This window comes from Phoenix dactylifera, chromosome 8 (genome assembly GCF_009389715.1).
Source record: "Phoenix dactylifera cultivar Barhee BC4 chromosome 8, palm_55x_up_171113_PBpolish2nd_filt_p, whole genome shotgun sequence".
In the NCBI taxonomy this organism is placed as follows: domain Eukaryota; kingdom Viridiplantae; phylum Streptophyta; class Magnoliopsida; order Arecales; family Arecaceae; genus Phoenix; species Phoenix dactylifera.
In genome coordinates this window covers 5,754,446-5,777,615 of record NC_052399.1, presented here as the reverse complement: position 1 = coordinate 5,777,615, position 23,170 = coordinate 5,754,446, and the positions used below count along the sequence as shown (strand labels likewise).

Below are 23,170 nucleotides of genomic sequence, written 5' to 3'. Positions count from 1 at the left end.
GAAATATGAAGTGTGTTTTTTTTCCCCGGAGAAAACACTTATTTTTCCCTTTGATCACAAGAGTCTCAAAACTCATGTCCCAGAAGCCTAGTCTCAACCTCAGAAGCAAAAATTAAAGATCTCTTGAGGGGAAACTTGATAAATCTTGAAGAAAGTATCAACTCTAACAAATTTAAGAAATCTTACACTTCTGATTTTATATTCCTAGGAACTGTGAAACAGCAGAAACATGCACACACATGCACAAACATGCACTCACACGTGCAGGAACATGTGTGTCCACACGTGCGTGCTGCACAGAGAGAATGTGTCTGTGTGTATTGATGTTCTACCATTCGTATCCAAGAACCTCATATATTATTTTGCTTCTCTTATTATCCCATGCTTTTTTGCAGAAACTCTTATAACTTTATGCTTCAAAACTTTATTAACATGAATGATTGAAGCCTATCTGTATTTGCTTGTTGCAGAAGGAATATATGTATGCCCTTTCTTTGCAGCTTTCATGGTTCGTTAGCAGCTCCATGCCCTTTTTATAGAATCTCTACCACGGACCTGCCTTATCTTTTAGCTGTTGTACTATTGTTTTCATGTGCTTCAACACTTTGACGCGACATAAATTTCTCCACCAACCACCAAATTGGTAAACATCTTTACCTACATCTCCATCTTCTATTACAATAGAAATGCTTAGATTTGCAATCAACACTCGAGTTTAACTCCATTTTTACAATTCTTTAAAGAGTAAATTACAAAAACCCTGTAGAGATTAGGTGTGAATTACACTTACACCCAATAGTTTGAAATATCTATACTTACCTGAGGTTTATTTTTATCTAACACTTCAACCCATAACTTAACAGAATGTTAGTCAAACCATTAACTTTAAATGGAATCCAAATGACACATCGAAAAAATTTATAAAATGATCAAAATAACCTTAAGTGACATAATATCCATCCAATAATATAAAAAAATGTGTGTATCCTCCTCCCAGCTCAAGAATAATTTCGACTTTTTTATATGAAGTAAACAGTTTTACTAATATTATTAATTTAACTGGGTCCTAGAGAACTCTAGAGTGTAGAAATGTTTCGTGCACACAGCAAAGAACATCTGGGAGAAGCATCCCACTTCCTCCATTCCATTTCAATAAAAAAAAAATAATACTTGTAAGCATTTGATAAGAAGCTCGGATATGTAACACATTGCATATAAAAATTTCTTCATGGAACAAGTCAATTTATTATGATTTGATTTCCACCTCTAACTACAGAGATTGGCCCACTGATAGAAACAACTAACAAGACAGAAAAGTGCTGACCTATTAGAAGGGTGGATTGAGCTGAACTTGAACCAAAGGCCACTTTCCAGAAGATGCCACCATTCCCATCATCATCATCTCCTGAAATCCTGAGATGGCCTGATCCTTCCTTAACAAATTACGTGAGACACTGGCCTTAACATCTGTGTTTTCTAGCGATCCCAACGCACCCAACATCCGCGACCTGACCTCCACTGCTCCTTTTAGCATCTTTCTTTCCCAAAAGCAAATCCCCCATCATGATGCCCTCCTCGTGCCCACGTGGCGCAAATTCACCCCTATCTCCTTAACAAGAGAAAAATCCAATAGATTAACACACAAACCCAACTATTAAAAAAAAAAACAACCAAAGAGTGAAAAGGACTCCATTGATGAAAGCAAAAGAACATGTAGAGAAGAAGAAGAAGAAGAAGCAAGCTATCCAACCTTAGAAAGAGAGAGAGAGAGAGAGATGAGAGCACTGCGAAAATTTAGGCTGCTGGCGATGAAATGCGTGGCGGCGAGTACCCCTCCCGGAAGCCCCGCCGCTGGAGGCGGCAGCGCAACCCGGTCATTCCACTTCCGGCGACGGAGAGCCCCGAAGAAGCCCCACAAGATCTTGTCCCTTCGCCGGTTTCTCTGCCGGGGGAATCAATCCGGCGAGGATTCTTTGGAATTTGGGGAGAAAAAGGCGCTGCTGAGCCACAGCCTGAAGGATTTATTCTCGTCGTCCCCGCCGCCGACGGAAGGGGAAGAAGAGGTTAATTGGGGTGGTGGCGGGGGAGGAGTTGAATTGGAAAGGGAACGCGGTGGTTTGGCGAGGATGTGGGGGTTCGAGGGGCGGAGCGTCGGAGGCGCGAGGAGGTTTGGGTCGGTGGCGCGGCTCCGGTATCGGTTGCTTAGGAGGGCTTGGCGACCCGTACTGGTTGCTATTCCTGAGTGAGTAAAATTTCTGAGGCAGGGTATATTTTCCTGTTTTATTGAGTGTAAATATTTTCTACCCTTTTATTTTTCCTATCTACAAATTATGCTAAGTAATCCTTTCTCGAACATAACGTTATTTATAAAATTTTCTATAAAAATATTTACTAATATTAACATTTTCACTGCATTATAGTTCAAATTCTATATCAGCTAAAAGTTATTTTCATTTGAGGCGGGGAAAGCAGCTGTACGAGAATCATTTCATAAATGAATACATCCAGCGCTATTTCAGCCCTCAACCTCCCAAGACAGAACAACCAAATATATATATATATATATATATATATATATATATATATATATATATATATTACTTTTTTATATTGTTTAAATAGATATATAAAATTTATATATATTTTTTTACTTCTACCATTTTTCCCATTGCCTCTTCATCCAATATCTAATTTTTTTTTTTATCCTTGACCATATCTGGCTCCATCCTCATCAAATATTTTTTTATAAATTTAAAAAATAACAATAAAATTTTTATTTTTATTGTTTTAAAGAAATGACAACATACTAAAACGCGAGCGGAATTCGGCAGCTCAGACGTCCCATCAATATCAGGTGATAAACTAATTCTATTTTGCTTTTATTTTTTTCAGAGAGAAGCCCAGTTCAAAAAGGGAGGCGGTTTTCACTTCAAGCCATCAATTATGGCCGTCCATCTGTAGACTAAGTGTCGAGTGTCACATTCTAAGCCATAGTAATAATTTTGAAAATATCAGAATGTCAAAGATATAGAAGAATTATTTAAAAATATGTGCTCGGTTGAAACTCCAGAGCATCCAAACCAACAATGTTACACATAAAGGCACCTGCTGCTATGATAGAATAGCAGTTAACTTTTCAGCATCCAAATCGTCCAAAACTAATACTTTTTAAATGTATTTCTTTATCATTTGGATAAGTCACATCACAGCATAATCAACTAAGGCCACCTTTTTCTTTCATTATTTTCTATTATTATGATCAGTATGACTATCATTAGCGGTTTATTATTTTGTTCTAAAAAATTAAATCAAATATTAGACTAGGGGATGGTGACAATATTAGTGATGAAAGCGATATCGACCCATATGGAAGACTGATACATGAACGCTACGGGAGTTCACCTCTCCAAGCAAACTATTAAGGCCGTCCACCTAACGATGCTATTTTGCCCTTGATCAAGCATCACGCTCGTTAACTGTTCTTTCACGCAGCAGGCATCATCCAGTCGAAAAGGAAATCAACGAATAAACAAAATGCCAATATCCTTGTGACTAATGAATGTACCTGATGCTGGTATATATCTCATAAAGAATTTTCATTTCACCATAAGTCCCATTGGAATATGGGGTTGCCTTTCACTCACTACAAAAAAAGTGATCTTTCCCGACGTTTTTGATATCTTTTGCCGACGCTTATAAGCGTCGGTAAAGACCCACCCCACGCTATGCAAAGCGTCGCCGAAGCGTTGCCTATACCTGAGTGGGAAAAATTTTTCCCGACGCTTTTGAAAAGCGTCGTAAAAGGTTGATTTTTGACGACGGTGTTTAGCGACGCTTTTAAGCGTCGCTAAAAGTACCAAAGCCAACGCTTAAAAGCGTCGGCGTTAGCCATAAATTTTTTAAAAAAAATTATTTTTCCATAAAGAATCAGAGCATACTCGGCAATGGACTGGGAGAAGAAGTCGCCGGCGGGGGCCTACGGGAAGAGGAGCCGGCGGGGGCTTCGCCCAAGAGGCCAAGAACAGCTACTTCCACCTGCCGGCGCGAGAAGCGTTCTTCGCCGGTTCGCCCTCGCGAGTCGCGCCCCAGCCCCGATGGGAGATGTCCTGCGGCTCCTGCCGAGAGAGGAGAGTCTCTCTCAGAAATGAAAAGCCTCTCTCTCTCAGCTCTCTGGCTCCCCTTCTTTCTCTGGAGAGGACCCAACTCCCTCTCCTCTCTCACGATCTCCTTCTCCAGCTACCTCCGAGCCACTTGATTAGTAACCAATTCCATCCTCAGCTGCTAATCCGAACATAATTAGTAACCAAAAAATAAAGAATCAGAGTCCCCACGAAAAAAAACCTTATGTAACACTCTCCGTCCCCACAGAGGATTAGGGTTTGGGAAGCAGAGGTAAAAGCTGGCTAGCAAATTCCTGCGGAAAAAACGAATCTGAGAAATAGAGGAGGGGGAGATAGCGTGCCTTCTTGAGGGCTAGCGCGAGCCCTCACCCGCACGTTCTGCCACTGCTCCTGCGCATCATCCTCGCCGCCATCGACAACCCCAACCCTTTCCTCCTTCTCCCGCCGCTGACGGTGGGGCGATGCTTCTCCTTGTCGGGCTTCGCCGGCTGCTGGCGACTCTTCTCCGGCTCGCCGTCGGGCTTGAGCTTGGTGCGCTGGATGAGGGAGCTGAGGTAGCGGCTTCGGTGCTCGAGCTCCTCCGAGGCACCCTCCATTATCTTCCGCTCCTCTCTCGTCGGGAGCTGAGGTAGCGGCTTCAACACTCGAGCTCCTCCGAGGCGCCCTCCATCGTCTTCCGCGGATCCGCTCTTCGGACGAGGGAGAGGAGAGATTTTTAAGGAATTATGTCGGCGCAGGATCAGCTAGGGCATCGGGAGGGAAGCGAGCGGTTTTGAAGGGATTTGGCCTCTGACGACGCTTATAAGCGTCGTCTTAGGTCCAGACTTTTTCCGACGCTCTAAAGCGTCGTCGATTCTCAAAATTTACCCACGCTTTTTATAAGCGTCGGCAAATTCAGGCGCTAAACTAAACTTTTACGACGCTTCTCCATAGCGTCGGGAAACAAGTGTCGGGAAATCTCACTTTTCTTGTAGTGACTTCAACGCCAACTTTTACAAATAATAATAATAATAATGATAATAATAATAATAATAAATTAATGCCACAATAAATTACTTGTGCGAATAGAAGATTTGCCCTAGAAGTAGCATCTCAATATTACTCACCAGAATCGAACAGTGGTCTGAGGCTATCCAAGATGTCACACCCGGAAGTCGGAGAACCGCTGGACCCAGCTGGGAATGCTCTGTCTATCCTCTCCCAGACACAAGCCCTTCAAAACCTATTGTTGCAACAAGTGAAATGCGAGCCAATGAACCTAGGGTCGACTAGCCCATTAGTCATGAGGAACTCCTGAACTTCCTAACTTCAATCTTGTTAGTGTAGGGCTTCCCCCCCTCTCTTCTCATCCGAACCATCAATGCGGTTGAAGTCTCCTCTTTCTTAACCCCGGGGAGGTCGGCTTTGAAGATGTGGGCCTCCGGGGTCTCCTTCCAGTCGATGCGGGTGTTGGCAAAGGCGGAGGTCTCGCTGACGAAGCTGGGGCGGGACTCCGCGAGGGCGCGGAAGGTGTCGAAAGGGAAGCTGTGGAAAGGATCCCAGACGTCGAGGGAGAAGGGGTCAAAGATGTTGCTCCGCCTGACAACCGACATTCTTCTAAATGAAACTCTACCGGTTGGCGACAATAAATTTGGCTAAGGATCTCTTCACTTGGAGACGTTTGAATGGCTTCTCGATGATGTGTTCGGGATCGGATACTGGAGTATTTATAAGTGAGGAGGAGGAGAGGTCTTGAAGTTTCCAGTTTCCGCTCTTCCTAATATTCTCCATGCGTGTAGGAGCGCGAAGGAACGCCAGAATTCCGGAAGCCTCTAGTTGACAAGGAAATCCTGGGCTGGCCCGGCTTTGTGGCCCATGGGCCTGTTTCAAGTTCCATCTGATGGTGTAGGGATTGCTAGTGACGTACCCTGGACCTGGGTTTGTCATTCATGTATCGACCATGTTTGCATCCTTGGCCCAGATGGGTATCTGCCATTTAGCAGCTCCCGCCGAGTAACTTCTAGCATCTAACGGTTCATGCTTTTTAGTCTTAGAGGTAGAATGAGGAAGAATTTGGCAAGAAAGGGACGTGTGATTCCACAATTGCAAATATTTTGCGGATGGAGAAAAGTACAAGTTGGTAAAACTATATATCAAGAAAAATTTAAAATCACTTAGAAATAAATCTGTTTTTTTTTTTTCAAACTACAAAACCAGAAAAGGGGAAGTTAAGGGACATAATGTAATTGACAGAGAGGGGAAAGAACATAAAAGAAGCATAATAAATAGAGAGAAAGCCCAAAGCCTATCAGCTCACTTGCAACCTTCCGTGTCTTTGTATCATGTGTACCATACTACTTTCTTGAAAATGATAGGCAGCGCTGTTATTATTATTATTGTCCCAAGAAATTACCAATTTTTTGATTATAGGCATCAATAGCAATTATAAAAAAATTTAAATATTCTTAGAAGATATTTCTACCTGAATAAATGTTACCCAACCAATTCTGCGAGCATTATCTTTATTGTTATAATTTTGACGTAAATATGATGTCAAAATGATAATGTATTTGCACTACTATGTAATTATATTTTTTTTGTTCCATTTTGTAAGGGCAACATATCAAGCTTCCCCTTTTTTATATTTTTAATTTTTTTTCTTTTGAAAAAACTTTTAGTTAGATTAACAACATATTTGGTTCTCAGGAATAAAAAAGAATCGAAATGGAATCAAAACAGACTGCAAATAAGAAAGCATAGAATTCAAGATTTTGACTTCATTGTGTAGATGCGATGGAGAAATGCAAAAAATAAAAGAAATATAAGTCAAATTTATTATTTAGGTTGACTGGTTATTTTTCATTTATTATTGTGATTTATAAGTTTTTTATAATATATATAGTTTTACTTTCTATTTTTAATCATTTTTGCAACATTCCTATCTAATAATTATTAAATTTTAAAATTTATTTATATATTTTTATTAAACTTTTTATTCTTATTTTATTCATACATTGTCATTTTTAGTAACTTCAAAATTTATATTTCTAGTATTTTAATGAGATATTCTATTGCTCTTGATTTTCCTAAATTTCTATTATATATCTTCATCCCCATATATTTCTTGAATTAAATTTCTTAGTATTTGTATAACATATTGTTATTTTTAATAATTTGAATATAAATATAAATTATTTCGGATAGCAATTCTCACAACACGCAAATGTAACTAATAATTAATATATTATTAAAATATATACTATTTGATACTTTTAAGTTTTGACATCATCACCATATTTTTATTGGTTAGATATTAGTTAAATTACTTATTTTATTTTATATCATAATTAAGAATAAATGACTTATATCATGTATATCATCTATTATTTTGTACATTAGAAAGGTTAATAATTAGATTTTTTTTTTTTAAGAATTCAATCTCCACTCTAAGAAAAATGTAACTTTTGAATTGATCTGGTCGAAAAGAAAAAAAAATTCAGCTTAAATCTCTCATAAAAAAAATTTGAAATCAAAACTTTTTTTTTATTGATCTTTCTTTACTTTTTAAATTAAAATATATAGTTATAATAATGTGAGGTCGTAACAATTTGAATCAAATTTTTTTAGTTTAAATAAAATTAAATATTTTAAAATAAATATAATTAATACTCTGTCTTTACTGGACGGATGGGATTTCTTGGTGCCATGAAAAAATTATGACTTTACATTAAATGACAGATTAATATCTTCAAGAAATCCAAATAATATCTTTCGGCTAGTCATTTTAGGTGAGATCCTAAGTCATTACAAATGGTATCAGAGCCAATCCGGCCCATAACCTATGTGGACCCGAGTATACTGCAGCACGAATCCATTGGGGCTGACCATGGACTAATCGTGGTGTTTGTGATTAGATTTGAATAGATTTGAACCCTTAGCCTGACGAGGACGTCAGGGCCTGAACGGAGGGAGTATGTGAGGATCCGTGCGGACGTGTGTTTAGTCCCACATCGGTTATTCGCTGGATAGATCTTAAAGATTCTGAGTCATTACATATGAAATACAGTACAGTTACAATGGTCCACTTCTTTTACGCGTGCCAAAAAAATCTCTAAAGTTTAAATTAGAAGAAAAGAGCGCACTGCCCAGTGGATTACCAATTGAAACCCCCTTTGGTTCTTCACTCTCTTGCGGAAACTAAAAAAGAAAGAAGAAAAAACAAAGAACACGGACAAATCTACTTCCTACCTATATCTTCTTAAATCCCATCAAGAGAATTCCAATATCAAAGATAATTTAAGCCCTGAGTCCCTACCTTAACCCTCTCGCAAGACTAGTTAAACATAAAGAAAAAGTTATAAGAGTAAACTATAAAACGAATCTGAATAGAGTACCAGCTCGTCTTCTCCGCAAAAAAAAAGAAGAAAAAAAAGAAGAAAACACAAAGCAAAAGAAAGAAAAAGCTTATTTATTCCTCTAATTAGTAATTGTCAGTTCTCAGACGCATCCCAGAACACACAACTACAGGTCGCAAGCTATAAAGACGTCTCAAATGAGATAAGAAATTTGATAGACTAATTAAGCCCTCATCTCCATCCAAAGAACGTCTAAGAATGAACAATATCCCACATCACTTAGAGGATGAAGACGGCAACGGAGATCCACTGCCGTCAGATGCCTTCCTTCCCCCGCCGTTGCCCATCATCTTCTTGAACTCCTCAAAGTTCACGCTACCATCGCCGTCCAAATCGACAGACCGGATCATCCGGGAGCAGTCCTGAACAGAGCACTTCTCGCCCAATCTCGTCAGCACCAGATGAAGCTCCTTCGCGGAGATCAGCCCGTTCTTGTCCAGATCGTATATCGCGAAGGCGTCCCTCAGCTCCCCCTCCCGTTCGGCGGCGTCGCCCAGCCCGCTGTGGAACGCGGCAAACTCATTCAGATCCACGAAGCCGTCTCCGTCGGAGTCGAGCTCCGCCATCATGGCTTTGAGTTCTTCGTCGGATACCTCAGATCCGAGGGCGCGCATCACGTTGGCTAGCTCCGACGCCGAGATCTTGCCGTCGCCGTTGGCATCGTACTGCGCGAAGACCCGCTCGACGTCGTTCATGGAGGCCGGCTCCGGGGGCTTCTTCGATTCCTGGGGTTTGGCCATCGCGAGCTTCGTATTCTATTTATAGTGGAGTGGACTAGCGGCAAAGAAGTGCTTATGTTCGCGTACGGGCCTAATATCGGAATCCTAACGGCGCTCTCCTTTCTGAAAATTAACGGCCGGTACATATTTGGACGTGCCTTAATATCTTTATGGCATCCGGTCCATATACATTTAACTCAAGATCCTTGGAGGACGAAAATACCCTCCATGTCCAATCGAATCATAAAAGCCAAAATCCGTCCTCCGATTACCATATAGCTTTAAAACTCTTTTTCTCCATTGTATTAACTTATTAGATCTCACCCCATTATTCTAATAAAGTAATAAATCTTATAATTTATTGAATTGATATTTTAGATTTTAATTATAATATTTAATTTGCTGATAAAAAATTAGTAATCAATTATTCTAATAAGATAATAAATTTTATAATTCATTGAATTGACATTTTATATCTCAATTATAATATTTGATTTGCTGGCACAAAATTAGTAATCAATTATTCTAATAAGGTAATAAATCTTATAATTTATTAAATTGATATTTTAGATCTCAATTACAATATTTGATTTGCTGGCACAAAATTAGTAATCAATTATTATAATAAGGTAATAAATCTCATAATTTATTGAATTGACATTTTAGATCTCAATTATAATATTTGATTTAATGGCACAAAATTAGTAATCCATTATTCTAATAAAGTAATAAATCGTATAATTCATTGAATTGACATATTAGATCTCAATTACAATAATTGTTTTACTAGCACTAAATTAGTAATCAATTATTACTAATTTAAAAAATTCAAACAAAAAATTTGAAAATTGGTTAATCCATAACAACAAATTTAAGTTTGCACTTAGGCTTTTCTAAAAATTGAATTTGTGTAATTTTTAGTGACTATATCTACTAACTAATAGTGTTAAATAAAATCTTATCAAAAAGGCATACGTGCCTAAGAAAGACTGGTACTTAAGTGAGTCTAGTGCTCCACCACCGATCTGGAGCTGATTTGGCTATTAGTTTTTGGATATATCAATTAGACATCCAAAGTTCAATATTAATATTAGTGCAATCTATTGACATAAATTTTTTGCCTTCAATCAGGTTTCTGTCTCTATTCTATAATCCTGATTCTGTGGCCTCTAACACTAATGACCACCTTAGTGCCAAACTAGAAAAAAATGATGGCCATAACTTTAGGAGGTGGCAGAACCAAATGTGGTTCTGGCTCACCACATTAAGATTGATCTCCGCCATAAGTGAGAGCACTATTGAAGTTGATAATGGGTTCAACCCAACTACTTCACGATTTGCTACTCACTAAAACCCAAATCCAAATTGGAGTTCATCCTCCTCCCAAACTGAACCTTCTACTTCTACCAGATAGCAAATATGGTCTTGATGATGCTGGGATAAAGAGGTTCAAGGCCTCCGACTTCAATAATTTTAGAATGGTGGACTCAAAGCCTATGAATGAACAAATTCATGATTTTGAAATCCGAATCCACCAACTTAGGGCCAATGGAACCAATTTGGATGAGTCATTCCAGGTAGCCTGTCTGATAGATAATTACTAAATTCCTGGTCTGATTTTGCTAAGACCTTAAGCCATACCCAAAGAGGTCTCACCCTAACTTAAGTTTTGAACTCCATTAGGATTGAAAAGCAACACAGGCTCAGGAGTAAAACCTCTACTGGACACAAGAATAATGCTTATAATATAGAGCCTCCACCTAAAAAAAAATCAGAACCGCCCCTTCAAAAATAAAAATTACAAAAAGAAACCTTACAACCCTAGAAATCCTAACCACCACAATGGAAAACTTATCCAATCCCAGAAGCAGAAGAGGAATGAGGAAAGTGGTGTTCGTTTCTATTATGTGTGTGGTCGGACCAACCATCTATCTCCCCAGTGCTTCTATAAGAAAACTGCACCTCTTCAATCTAAGAAGAAACGTCCACACACAACCAATGCTCAAGTCAACATGGTGACTTCTGGCGCTGGCTCCTCTGATACTGCTTTCAGGTCTATTTCCTTCACTCCTGAAGTTAACATGACTTTACAAGCACTTGATTGGTAGATTGATACCGGAGCTGGTATTCACATTTGATCGGATCGCTCGTGGTTTTCTTCTTACCAGATCTTAAGTGGAGGAGCTATGATCATGGCAAATAGTACGGACGCACGTGTGCTAGGAGTGGGATGTGTAGACTTAAAGCTAACCTCTAAAAAAGTCCTGTCCCTGCACGGCATCCAATATGTTTCGGTCGTTAGGAGAAACCTAATTAGTGGTTTCTTGCTTGTCCAGTAAGGCTTTCGTCTAGTTTTTTAGTCCAATAACATTGTAATTTCTCATGGTGTAATGTTTATTGGAAAAGAATTCCTAAGTGAAGGATTGTTTAAGTTGAACATAATAGTTTCTTCAATAAATGAAAATCCTTTGATCATAAATATATAACCTCCTTCTATTTGGCATGGTAGATTAAGTCATATAAATTATAATACAATTAAGCAACTAATGAACCTAAATTTAATACCAAAAAGTGATCTTAAGAACTATGAGAAATATGAAATCTGTGTAGAAGTTAAACTTTCTAGAAAGCCTTTTAAATCTATTAATAGGGATTTGGATCTATTAGAGTTGATCCATAGTGATGTTTGTGACTCCGGTAGAACTTCTAGAGGAGGTAACAGATACTTTATAACCTTCATAGATGATCTATCTAAGTTTTGTTACATCTACCTAATTAAAAGTAAGGATGAGGTGCTCAGTAAATTTAAGATTTTTAAGATCGAAGCTGAGAACCAACAAGAAAAGAAAATTAAAATCCTTAGATCAAATTGGGGAGGTGAATATACATCTAATGATATAACTCAATTTTGGGAAAATCATGGAATCATTCATGAAGTGACTGCTCCCTATTCTCCCCAATCAAATGGAGTAGCAGAAAGGAAGAATAAGACTTTAATGGATATAGTTAACTCTATGCTTATAAGCTCAGGAGTACCAGAAAATTTGTGGGGGGAAGCTCTAGTTTCAACCTGTTATATCCTTAATAGTATTTCCTCTAAAAATAATGATCTAACTCCATATGAAGTTTGTAAACATAGAAAACCTAATCTTAGCTAGTTGAAAGTGTGGGGGTGCTTGGAAAAAGTAAAAATACTTGATTTTAAGAGAAAGAAAATAGGGCCTAAAACAGTGGATGTCATATTCATAATATATGCAGCTAATAGTAATGCCAATAGATTTTTAATGATTAATTCAGAAGAAAGTGATATTAGCAACAACACTATCATAGAAGCCAGAGATGCAACATATTTTGAAGACACCTTTCCACTTAGGACTAGAGTAGATAGTGGTATAGCTAGTAGCTCTAGTAAAATAAGGACAAGAGAAATAGAAATAGAAGCAGAACCTAGGAGGAGTAAGAGATCCAGGATAGAGAAAATATTTGGAGATGACTTTTACACCTTTTTTTATAGAAGACTCTCTAATTACTTTTGAGGATGCAATGAAATTCTTGGATTCACCTTTTTGGAGGAAAGCTGTAGACAACGAGATGCAGCCAATTATTCAAAACAATACTTGGGTATTGACTGATCTTTCTTCTGGTTGAAAACTATAGATTGCAAATGGATCTTTAAGAAAAAATTTAAGCCTAATAGCCCTGTAGATAAATTTAAGGCTAAATTAGCTACCAAGAATTTTACTCAGAGACCTGGGATAGATTTGTTTGATGTCTATGCATCTGTAGCTAGGATTACGACTATTAGGATCCTTATAGCATTAGCCTCCATTCATAGATTAGTAATTCATCAGATGGATGTCAAAACAGTTTTTTAAAATGGAGACTTAAATGAAGAAATCTATATGGACCAGCTAGAGGAATTTATAATCTCATGCCAAGAAAATAAAGTTTGCAGACTAGTCAGATCTCTCTATGGTCTTAAACAAACACCAAAGCAATAGCACTTGAAATTTGCTGAAGCCATATTGATATTTGGTTTTGAAATCAATAGTACAAACGAATGTGTATACTATAAGAGAGTTGGAAATAAACTTACGATCTTGTGCCTCTATGTAGATGATATATTGATCTTTGGGACAGATCTTCAGATAGTTGATGAAGTAAAGCAATTCTTAAATCATAAGTTTGATATGAAAGACTTGGGACAAGCTGACTTAATTTTAAACACCAAAATAATTAGAAGTACAAATAGTATTAAATTATTCCAAAGTCATTATGCTGACAAGATTCTCAATAAATTTAAGTATACCGATTGTCAGCCTGTTTCTACTCCCTTTGATCACTCTACATATCTTAAGAAGAACTTAGGAACTCCTATCTTTAAAAGCCTATATGCTCAAATTATAGACTCACTAGGATTCCTAGCAAACTACACTAGGCCAGATATAGCATATGCTATGAATAGACTTAGTAGATATACTGTTAATCCAAATAAATATCACTGGACAGTATTAGAGAGAATTCTTAGGTATCTTAAGATTACCAAGTTCTATAGTTTGCACTTTAGTGGATTTCCTGCTGTTCTAGAAGGTTATAGTGATGCCAACTAGATCAGCTATACCTTAGATGTTAAATTCACCACAGGATATGTCTTTCTTCTAGAAGATGCTGCTGTGTTTTGGAAATCTACCAAATAAACCTTGATATCTAGGAGTACCACTGAATCTGAACTGATAGCTTTAGACACTATTAACACTAAGGCTGAGTGGCTCAGAGATCTACTAATAGACTTTCCTACAGATAAGTTATCTTTACCACCTGTCTTCTTACATTGTGACTGTAAATCTGCAATAGATAAGTGCAACCAAGAAAATGCCAATGTAAAAATGAAAAGGCACTTAAAAATGCGTCATAAATCATTAAGATACAAATTGAAAAATAACGTTATTGCTTTAAATTTTGCAAAATCAAAAAATAATTTGGCTAATCAGCTTACAAAAAGTTTGTCTAAAACAATAGTTCTAGTGTCGTCGAGGGGGATGGAGCTTAGCCCATAAAGATAGATCACCACGGTGGGAACCCAACCTTAAAAGGTTCAATGGGTAGAAACAAACTGGAGTGTGACTAAGAGAAACACTGTTTTATGTTTTTCTCATCCCTATAGCACTAGTGCTCATAAAAGTAAGCGGTAGAATAAGTTTGTTTGTATAACTCTTAATGAGTCCAAGACCCAAGAGGCAAGAACTTTCTTGCTAGTTTTCTTATTAGGACTCACCTATATATGCAGTCGTGAGGCCGCAATTATGAAAATGGGTGATTCTCTAAAAAGCACATGAAAGATACCTGCGCACGGCCATATTAGCGCAACCCGCTTAGAACCTAAATCGGGCTATAATATTTGTGCTGTTGATTTAATCTGAGCCATGGACCGAGGGCGTCGATCTTAACCTTTATCTGTGCATGCCCTGCCCGCCGGAGCTAGTCGAAAACATCATCCAATCGCATTGGCCGGCCCGCCACCGCATCAATCTCAAGCAGGGAATCCTTATCCTAGAACTCATGGGGGGAGGTAGGGTAGCCGCAGCTAAACCACCGTTCAACTCACCGTGTTGATTCTTGAGACAAAGTTGGGGCGCCACTCCTCCATCGCTAGCAATTGGCTGGCCACCAACCACGGATCGTTAGCCAACGTAGCATCCCGACCAACCATGCTCCAGAATCTGAAAGTCGTGAGGCCCTCCGCCATCGGGAAGAAATCGACGTTGCACGCCAGCTTGCCCCGCAACCGGAGGTCGCGCGCCACCCACTGCTGAAACCTAGCAGCCCAAGCTCCGAACAACCATTGCCGACGACGCCCATGCCTCTCACTCCCTCCCCACACGAGCAGCCGGTAGCTCCAACACCTCTATAAAAAGGCTTTGGAGCACCGCCAGTTCCTCCGCTGTGATCTGGTGATTGGTCCACATCTGCCTCCAGGGACCCTGTTCCACCTCCGACCACAAGGAGGTGGCCGTCGCCTTCTCCGGCGCAGTGGTGGTCTGAGCTGCCATCAAATCGGCACGCTTGGTATTCGACCGAAGGGCACACTCAACAGCACGGATATTGATGCAATCGGGTCAGAGTGCCCCAAAGCCCCTTCTGTCTTCAGAGCGTCGTTGCATCCACTTTCTGAAAGTAATAAAATTGCATGAATACTCTTCAAAATTGCTATTTGTATTATACTCTTATAAATATTTATTTTTGCATATTTATTTATTAATGATATTTTGTTATTTTAATTTTAAACCAATAAATAGCATGAGTACATATAAAAAAGAATATCTATATAAAACAAGTATTTGTTGAGGATATACATACAAATATTAATTTAAAAAAATATTTATACAAATATTAATATTTAAAAGAATATGTATAAAAAATGTTATTATATATATATATATATTCTTTGTCACTATCTGTCAGGGCATAGCATCCACGATCACCAATGCTCTGGAAAGTGCGCAGCAGCGCCACTTTTTTCCGAAACCTCTTCATCTGACGACTGGCGGGCCTGCGACGCCATGGGTTGACCAGCCTGATGGATTTACATCTTGAGTTGATTTCAGATCAAGAGGACAATCAGTAACTAGGCAGACGCAGCGATCAGCTTCTGCTTCTATTATTTTAATATTATTTTTTGTACAAGCTGCTCATGACTGCTTGTTGTCCAGTTTTTGGTAATAAGATATAAATCAGATTTTCTCATGCAAGATTCAATTAATGATCCTTAGCAGTGTAGCACCACTAAATAATTTTATAGAAACGAAAAAGAATTATGTAGCACAACCTCCTCAAAAAATTGATTTGATAGTTCAGATTTGAAATCAGCCACTCTTTACAAATTGAATTAGAATTGGTGCTTACCCTCCTTACGACCCTCTTTGAAAGCCAAGTGGAATAAAAGCCTAAAATAGAAGATGGCAACGGAAAGGACAACGCCATAGAAGAAGAATATCCAAATATCAAGAAACCGCTCGATCAAGCAATTCCAAAACTTAGGATAATACCATTTTTTTTTTTCAAAAAAGTTCTAATGCAAACTGATAGGAATAAAAGATTCCAAAGATAATTAAATAATCCTTTCCCATTGCTTAACTCCTCGAACTCCAAATTTTCTAAATGAATAAACAAAAGGATTTTTTTTTCATGAATACCTTTCTAAATATCGAATTTCGCATAAATATCCTTCCAAAATTGATATTTACAATATATACCCTCATAAAACTCGGTTATTGTACAAATATCCTTGTTCTAATGATGTTGAAAAAAATCATATTTATATTAATTAAAAATAAAATAAAATTCTAAAATTACGTTATTGTTTCTATTTGCTTTTCCTGCTATTGGGATTACGTTAAGTTTTTAATATCATTAGATAGCATGGGTACATATGCAAAAATAAAAACAAAAAAAAATGATAAAATGACAAAACAAGTATTTTACGATGGTATACATGCAAATATCAATTCTAAAAAGATATTTATATAAAATCCAATATTTAGGAGAGTACTTATGTAAAAAATCTAAACAAAATACCTTTACGTCTAAGAAATGCATTTTGTTTGCGGTACATGATGAGAAACAGAGAGGAACCAGGGAAGCGTCGTCGAGGTGGTTTCAACTGATCCTCTTTCTTCGACATTTTAGCAAAACCTGAAAATTCATTATTAATTACCTTGATAATGGATTGATTAAAATCTTGTTTTAAAAAGCAAAACAAAATCTTGGGCCTGCCATGATGCACCTTGGACTCCCCTTTGATCAAAGACAAAAAAAGAAAAGAAATTGTTGGGGGGAATAAAGTTTCCCCCCAAATGACATAAATGCCCCTAAGAAGCCGTACAACCTCCGACCCCGGACAGCCGAAGTCAGCGTCCGACCTCGGAACGCTCGGCCACAAGACGACCGACCCCGAAACCTCCGACCTAAGAAAAACCCCGATGTCCGAGGACCGTACTCTAACACCCCTCCGGCATTTATTGCGCATGGCCGCTGTAATCTTCCGGCACACTCAACAATAAATGCGGATCTCCGGCTTACTCCATAATAAATGCGGATCTCCGACTTACTCCACAATAAATGCGCATGGCTCCTGACATCTACGGATCCCCAGCTCTCCACGGCAAATCGACCCAGCAGGGTCTAGTCGACTATGATAAGTCTCTGATCTCGGCCATACCGCCGACATCAGTGCAATGATTCGCCTGACCGAGCGCCGACCTGAACAACATGCCAAGCCGTACTACGGCCTCGCCCTGTTACATCACAGGTAAACCGACCCCCGCATATAAAAGGGAGCCTTGGCCTCTCAAGAGGAGGGAGGAAAAAACATTCATACACCCAAAAATCACCGTTTATCTCCTTCTCCCCACTATTTGCCCCCTCCCTGACTTGAGCGTCGGAGGGCCGGCGCCGGAGAACCCGGCCACCGGTTCGTGTGCAGGCACCCGGACGGAGGACGCCGCCAGCCAACGGATCGCCGCCCCGCTGCGAGGACCTGCTGTTCCTTCTCTCCGACCGGCCCGGACGGAGGACGCCGCCAGCCAACGGATCGTCGCCCCGCTGCGAGGACCTGCTGTTCCCTCTCTCCGACCGCCCTGGACGGAGGACGCCGCCCGCCGATAGACCGCCGCCCCGCCGTGAGGACTAACAGTCGTTCCCTCTCCTCGACCGAAGGTTGCCCCCGGGTCCAATTTCCAGCAACAGTTGGCGCTAGAGGAAGGGACCGAGTAGCAGTCATGAAGTTGAGAAGTAAGGGAACCTCTAACGTCTCCCGGCGTCCCCCGCAAAGTCCTGGACACTCCGTCCAGAATTCTCCAACTCCGGCTGACCCAGCTCCTCAGGTCCAGCCGGAACAGTTCAACGCCCTGGCACAGCAAGTCCAGGCCCTGGCCGCCGCCGTTCAGGGCCTGCGGCGCGTGGAGGCTTTACCGGCACTTCCCCCGCAGGCCCAGGCCCCGCCGGAGTGTCTCCCCAACGGCCCGGTTCTCTCCAGCCAAAATTTGCATGGCTCCTCCAGAGCCAACAATGGAGAACGAGCCTCTCCCCGGAGAGAGTTACCGGGAGAAGGTTTCGACCGGAGACCCCAACTTTCTGAGGCGGAGTCAGCCCCGGATTACCGTGAGCTGGCGCAAACCACAGCGACAATCCCACGGGTGGGGGAGCTCGACCGAAAAGTCGAGCATCTGGAGCGCCAGATTGCGGCACTCCACAGCAAGAAGGCAAGACAGGAAGGGGACTTTGAGTTCACTACCAAGTCCCCCTTCTCCCGCCAGATCGAGGACGAGCCAGTTCCCGCGAGGTTCAAAATGCCTCAGGTGGAGCCCTACAGCGGAATCACCGACCCCCTCGACCACTTGGAGAGTTATCGGGCCCTCATGGCCCTACAAGGGTCCTCGGAGGCCATACTCTGCAAGGCCTTCCCAGCAACCCTCCGAGGGACCGCTCGGCTTTGGTTCTCTGGTCTGAAGCCGAACACGGTGTCCTCTTTCGAGCAGCTCGGCAGGCAGTTCGCCACCAACTTTGCTGCCAGCCGGCGCCAGCGACGAACATCAGACTCCCTCCTGGACATCAAGCAGAAGGAGGGGGAGTCCCTCAAAGAGTACCTGGACCGCTTTACCGCCGCCACATGGGAGGTTCGCGAGCTAGACCAGTCGATAGCCATGTCGGCTCTGAAGACTGGGGTCCGCTCCTACCGATTCCTCTTCTCCATCGAGAAGAGCTTCCCGGCCGACTTCACCGAAATGCTGGCCCGAGCCCGGAAGTACGCCAAGGCCGAGGAGGCAGTCGCCTCCAGGCGGGGGGCAGCGGGGCCGGACTTATCCTCACCAGTCCAGATGGAGTGGTGGCCGAGCAAGCTCTGCGCCTCGAGTTCCCGGCCTCAAACAACGAGGCCGAGTATGAGGCTCTCATCGCCGGGCTCAAGCTGGCGAAAGAACTAAAAGTGGGAGACCTGACGGCCTTTAGCGACTCCCAGCTGGTGGTGAACCAGGTCCAAGGAGATTTTGAAGCTAAAGAGCCATCCATGCAAAAGTATCTCCAAAAGGTGCGGAAACTCACATCTGCCCTAAATTCTTTCAATATTCAGTATATTCCCAGAGCGGAAAACCTCAGGGCAGACCAGCTATCCAAACTGGCCACCTCCCGCATGAGCGAGCTTCCCAAGGGAACAGCGCTCGAGTATCTTCGGGTCCCCAGCACGGAGGAACCCGAGCCCACTATGTGCATCGACTCCGAGCCAAGCTGGATCGACGGGCTCGTCTGCTATCTTCAGGACGGAACTCTACCTCATGACGAGACGGAGGCTCGCCGAATCAAGCGCCAGGCTCCCCGGTATGTCTTGTACGAGAATAAACTCTATCGACAATCATTTACTTCTCCCCTTCTCAGATGCCTCCGCCCCTCCGAGGCGGATTACGCCCTCCGAGAGGTCCATGAAGGGATCTGCGGAAATCACCTGGGGGGTCGAGCCTTAGCCCATAAGATCCTGCGGCAGGGATACTACTGGCCCACACTCCAGAAGGACGCAACGGATTTCGTCCGCAAGTGTGATCGGTGCCAACCAATATCCAGCGCCGACCTTCAGCTCTGCTGACCTCCATCATCGCCCCCTGGCCGTTTGCCCAATGGGGGATCGACATCCTGGGGCCCTTTTCCCTGGCCACCGGACAGAGAAAGTTCCTGGTCGTCTCCATCGACTACTTCACCAAATGGGTCGAGGCCGAACCCGTTGCCCGGATCACCGAGCAAAAGATGCGGGACTTCGTGTGGAAGTCTATAATCTGCCGATTCGGACTACCCCGTATCCTTATATCCGACAATGGTCGACAATTTGACAATGTTCATTTCAGGGAGTTTTGCTCTGAGCTCGGCATTGATCATCGCTTCACCTCGGTTGCCCACCCCCAGACAAACGGGGAAACTGAGGTAACTAACCGAACTATTTTGCAGGGACTCAAAGCTAGGCTTGATCGGTCCAAAGGACAGTGGGTCGAGGACTTGTACAATGTCCTTTGGGCGTACCGGACCACGTTCCGACTGCCCACGGGAGAAACCCCCTTCAACTTAGCATACGGCACTGAGGCCGTCATCCCATTGGAGATCGGCTTGCCTTCTCTGAGGGTGGAGCATTACGACCCCGATACCAATTCTTCCCAGCTCAGGAGCAATTTGGACCTCGTCGAAGAGACAAGAGAGGTCGCCCGGGTGCGCATGGCGAGATATCAACAGCGAACGGCTCAATACTACAACTCCAGAGTTAAGCCCAAGCTCTTCAAGGTAGGGGACCTCGTCCTCAGGAAAGCCGAGGCTTCTCAACCAACCGAGCAAGGAAAGCTCGCCCCAAACTGGGAAGGACCGTATCAAATCGCCCGGGTACAACGGCCAGGGGCGTACAAATTGAAGTCCCTGGAAGGGACTCTGATCCCACGAAGCTGGAACTCCGAGAATTTACGAATGTACTACCAGTGAAACCCCAAGGGGTTCAAGATAATCAGGATAATGGACTCAGCTCCTTTTTCTGCAAATATTTCTCTCATTTTGATGACTGTAATCCTCTTCTAATATTGGGTCGTCTGTGATCCTCAGATCCCCCGGCCAAAATCGGGATGCCTCGAGGCTCGACCGTAGAGTCCCAAACTCCCTCGACCTCGGGAAGAATCGCAGGACGGTGAAACATCGACTGGTGCAAGATTCCTCGACTAAGGTCGAGATGCCCCGAGTGTCGACAGTGCGTGCCCAGACCCCTCGACACTTCGGAAAGACGGGGTAGTACCTTCGCAGTCCCCCGTGGCGCTCGACACCAACAACGGGGTAGTACCTTCGCGGCCCCCCGTAGCGCCTCCTCGACTAAGGTCGGGATGCCCCGAGGGTCGACCGTAGAGAACCAGACTCCCTCGACCTCGGGAAGGCGCCGTGAGGGGTGGAAAGGGTGGCTCCACCCGGGGCGCCACAAAGTGGACCCCCGGGAGCGGTCGACGATCCCCGATCCCCGAAGCGAGCGATCCCTCGACTAAGGCCGGGATGCCCCGAGGGTCGACCGTAGAGAACCAGACTCCCTCGACCTCGGAAAGCGTCGCCGGTCGGTAGAGCGTGCCCAGACCAGCCGACCTGACGAACGATCCCTCGACTAAGGTCGGGATGCCCCGAGGGTCGACCGTAGAGAACCAGACTCCCTCGACCTCGGGAAGGCGCCGTGAGGGGTGGAAAGGGTGGCTCCACCCGGGGCGCCACAAAGTGGACCCCCGGGAGCGGTCGACGATCCCCGATCCCCGAAGCGAGCGATCCCTCGACTAAGGTCGGGATGCCCCGAGGGTCGACCGTAGAGAACCAGACTCCCTCGACCTCGGGAAGCGTCGCCGGTCGGTAGAGCGTGCCCAGACCAGCCGACCTGACGAACGATCCCTCGACTAAGGTCGGGATGCCCCGAGGGTCGACCGTAGAGAACCAGACTCCCTCGACCTCGGGAAGGCGCCGTGAGGGGTGGAAAGGGTGGCTTCACCCGGGGCGCCACAAAGTGGACCCCCGGGAGCGGTCGACGATCCCCGATCCCCGAGGCGAGGGACCCCTCGACTAAGGTCGGGATGCCCCGAGGGTCGACCGTAGAGAACCAGACTCCCTCGACCTCGGGAAGCGTCGCCGGTCGGTAGAGCGTGCCCAGACCAGCCGACCTGACGAACGATCCCTCGACTAAGGTCGGGATGCCCCGAGGGTCGACCGTAGAGAACCAGACTCCCTCGACCTCGGGAAGGCGCCGTGAGGGGTGGAAAGGGTGGCTCCACCCGGGGCGCCACAAAGTGGACCCCCGGGAGCGGTCGACGATCCCCGATCCCCGAAGCGAGCGATCCCTCGACTAAGGTCGGGATGCCCCGAGGGTCGACCGTAGAGAACCAGACTCCCTCGACCTCGGGAAGCGTCGCCGGTCGGTAGAGCGTGCCCAGACCAGCCGACCTGACGAACGATCCCTCGACTAAGGTCGGGATGCCCCGAGGGTCGACTGTAGAGAACCAGACTCCCTCGACCTCGGGAGGTATCACAGGTCAGCAAGGCGTCCACGAACCCGCCGACCTGATGTGAGATCCCTCGACCAAGGCTGAGGTGCTCCGAGGTCCGACCATGGGGTCTTAAGCCCCCTCGATCTCAAAAAGGGCTCCAAATCAACAGAGCCTCCCCAGATCCTCTCAACTCCGGCAGGAGTCGCCGGGTCCATGGGAAGCCCGAGCCCCTTTTACAAGTCAAAAATGACTCCGGAGGTCGACGAGGAAGGGAAGCGACCTACTCCACCATGCGAAGCATGACCCCGAGAATGCAAGAGGTACACCCAACTAGACGCCCTCCTTGTCAAATTTTATCTACATATTGCCGAGCGGGATCTCGTCCAATGTTGGAGTCTTATTTTGCCCCAAAGCCGGGCTTCTTCGCTGGGTCGGCTTAAGACCGACCTCCCAACCTCATTATGCCTGCTCTGTTCGTCAAGTCTCCGTAATCCGTACTAAGGCTTCATAAAGTAGGGCCCAACTCGGCTCTTCTAAGTAAACTCCGACGTCCAGCTGGGAAAGTGGTCCCAGCCACGAATGTACCAGCCAAGCACAGGTACCAAGGCGATCTTTGGGAATCCCAGCCTTGTTCACCGAAATCTCGGCAGGGTCCGAGGACGATAACTATGAAAACCTTCGGCAATAACTTGTTTATTAGCCCGCGCTCCCTATGAGAGGTTCGGAGTTGAGTTCGGAAACCCGACTAAACTCCCCGAATAGCGGCACGAATAGACCTATTCCGGTCCCACTTGAAGGGCTAAGGCCCGACCTCGGTGCCTTAAGATTTTCCTAAAGGCCAAACGTGGCAACTCCCACGACTCTAAGATCCGAGTTATAGGACTTAGAGAAATTTTCTAGAAACC

The 23,170-nt window shown here is 43.6% G+C and overlaps 1 protein-coding gene and 1 long non-coding RNA gene across 4 annotated transcripts; both read right to left on the bottom strand.

Moving 5' to 3' along the window:
* Positions 1-1,154: 1,154 nt before the first annotated feature.
* LOC120111546 lies at positions 1,155-5,939 on the bottom strand. 3 transcript variants are annotated; one of them, XR_005512749.1, is made up of 3 exons: positions 5,228-5,939; positions 3,939-4,810; positions 1,155-1,609 (listed from the first exon to the last, which is right to left on the bottom strand). It is a non-coding gene; the product is annotated as an uncharacterized LOC120111546 (long non-coding RNA). The 3 variants fall into 3 exon arrangements; XR_005512751.1 differs by lacking the exon at positions 3,939-4,810 and having other exon boundaries at positions 5,228-5,932; XR_005512750.1 differs by lacking the exons at positions 3,939-4,810; positions 5,228-5,939 and adding an exon at positions 1,751-2,298.
* Positions 5,940-8,551: 2,612 nt separating this feature from the next.
* On the bottom strand, positions 8,552-9,441 carry LOC103698957 (probable calcium-binding protein CML18). The gene has a single exon (XM_039128789.1). It carries the CDS (start codon positions 9,253-9,255, stop codon positions 8,731-8,733), a length of 525 nt encoding a protein of 174 aa, XP_038984717.1. The 5' UTR covers positions 9,256-9,441; the 3' UTR covers positions 8,552-8,730.
* Positions 9,442-23,170: the final 13,729 nt, after the last annotated feature.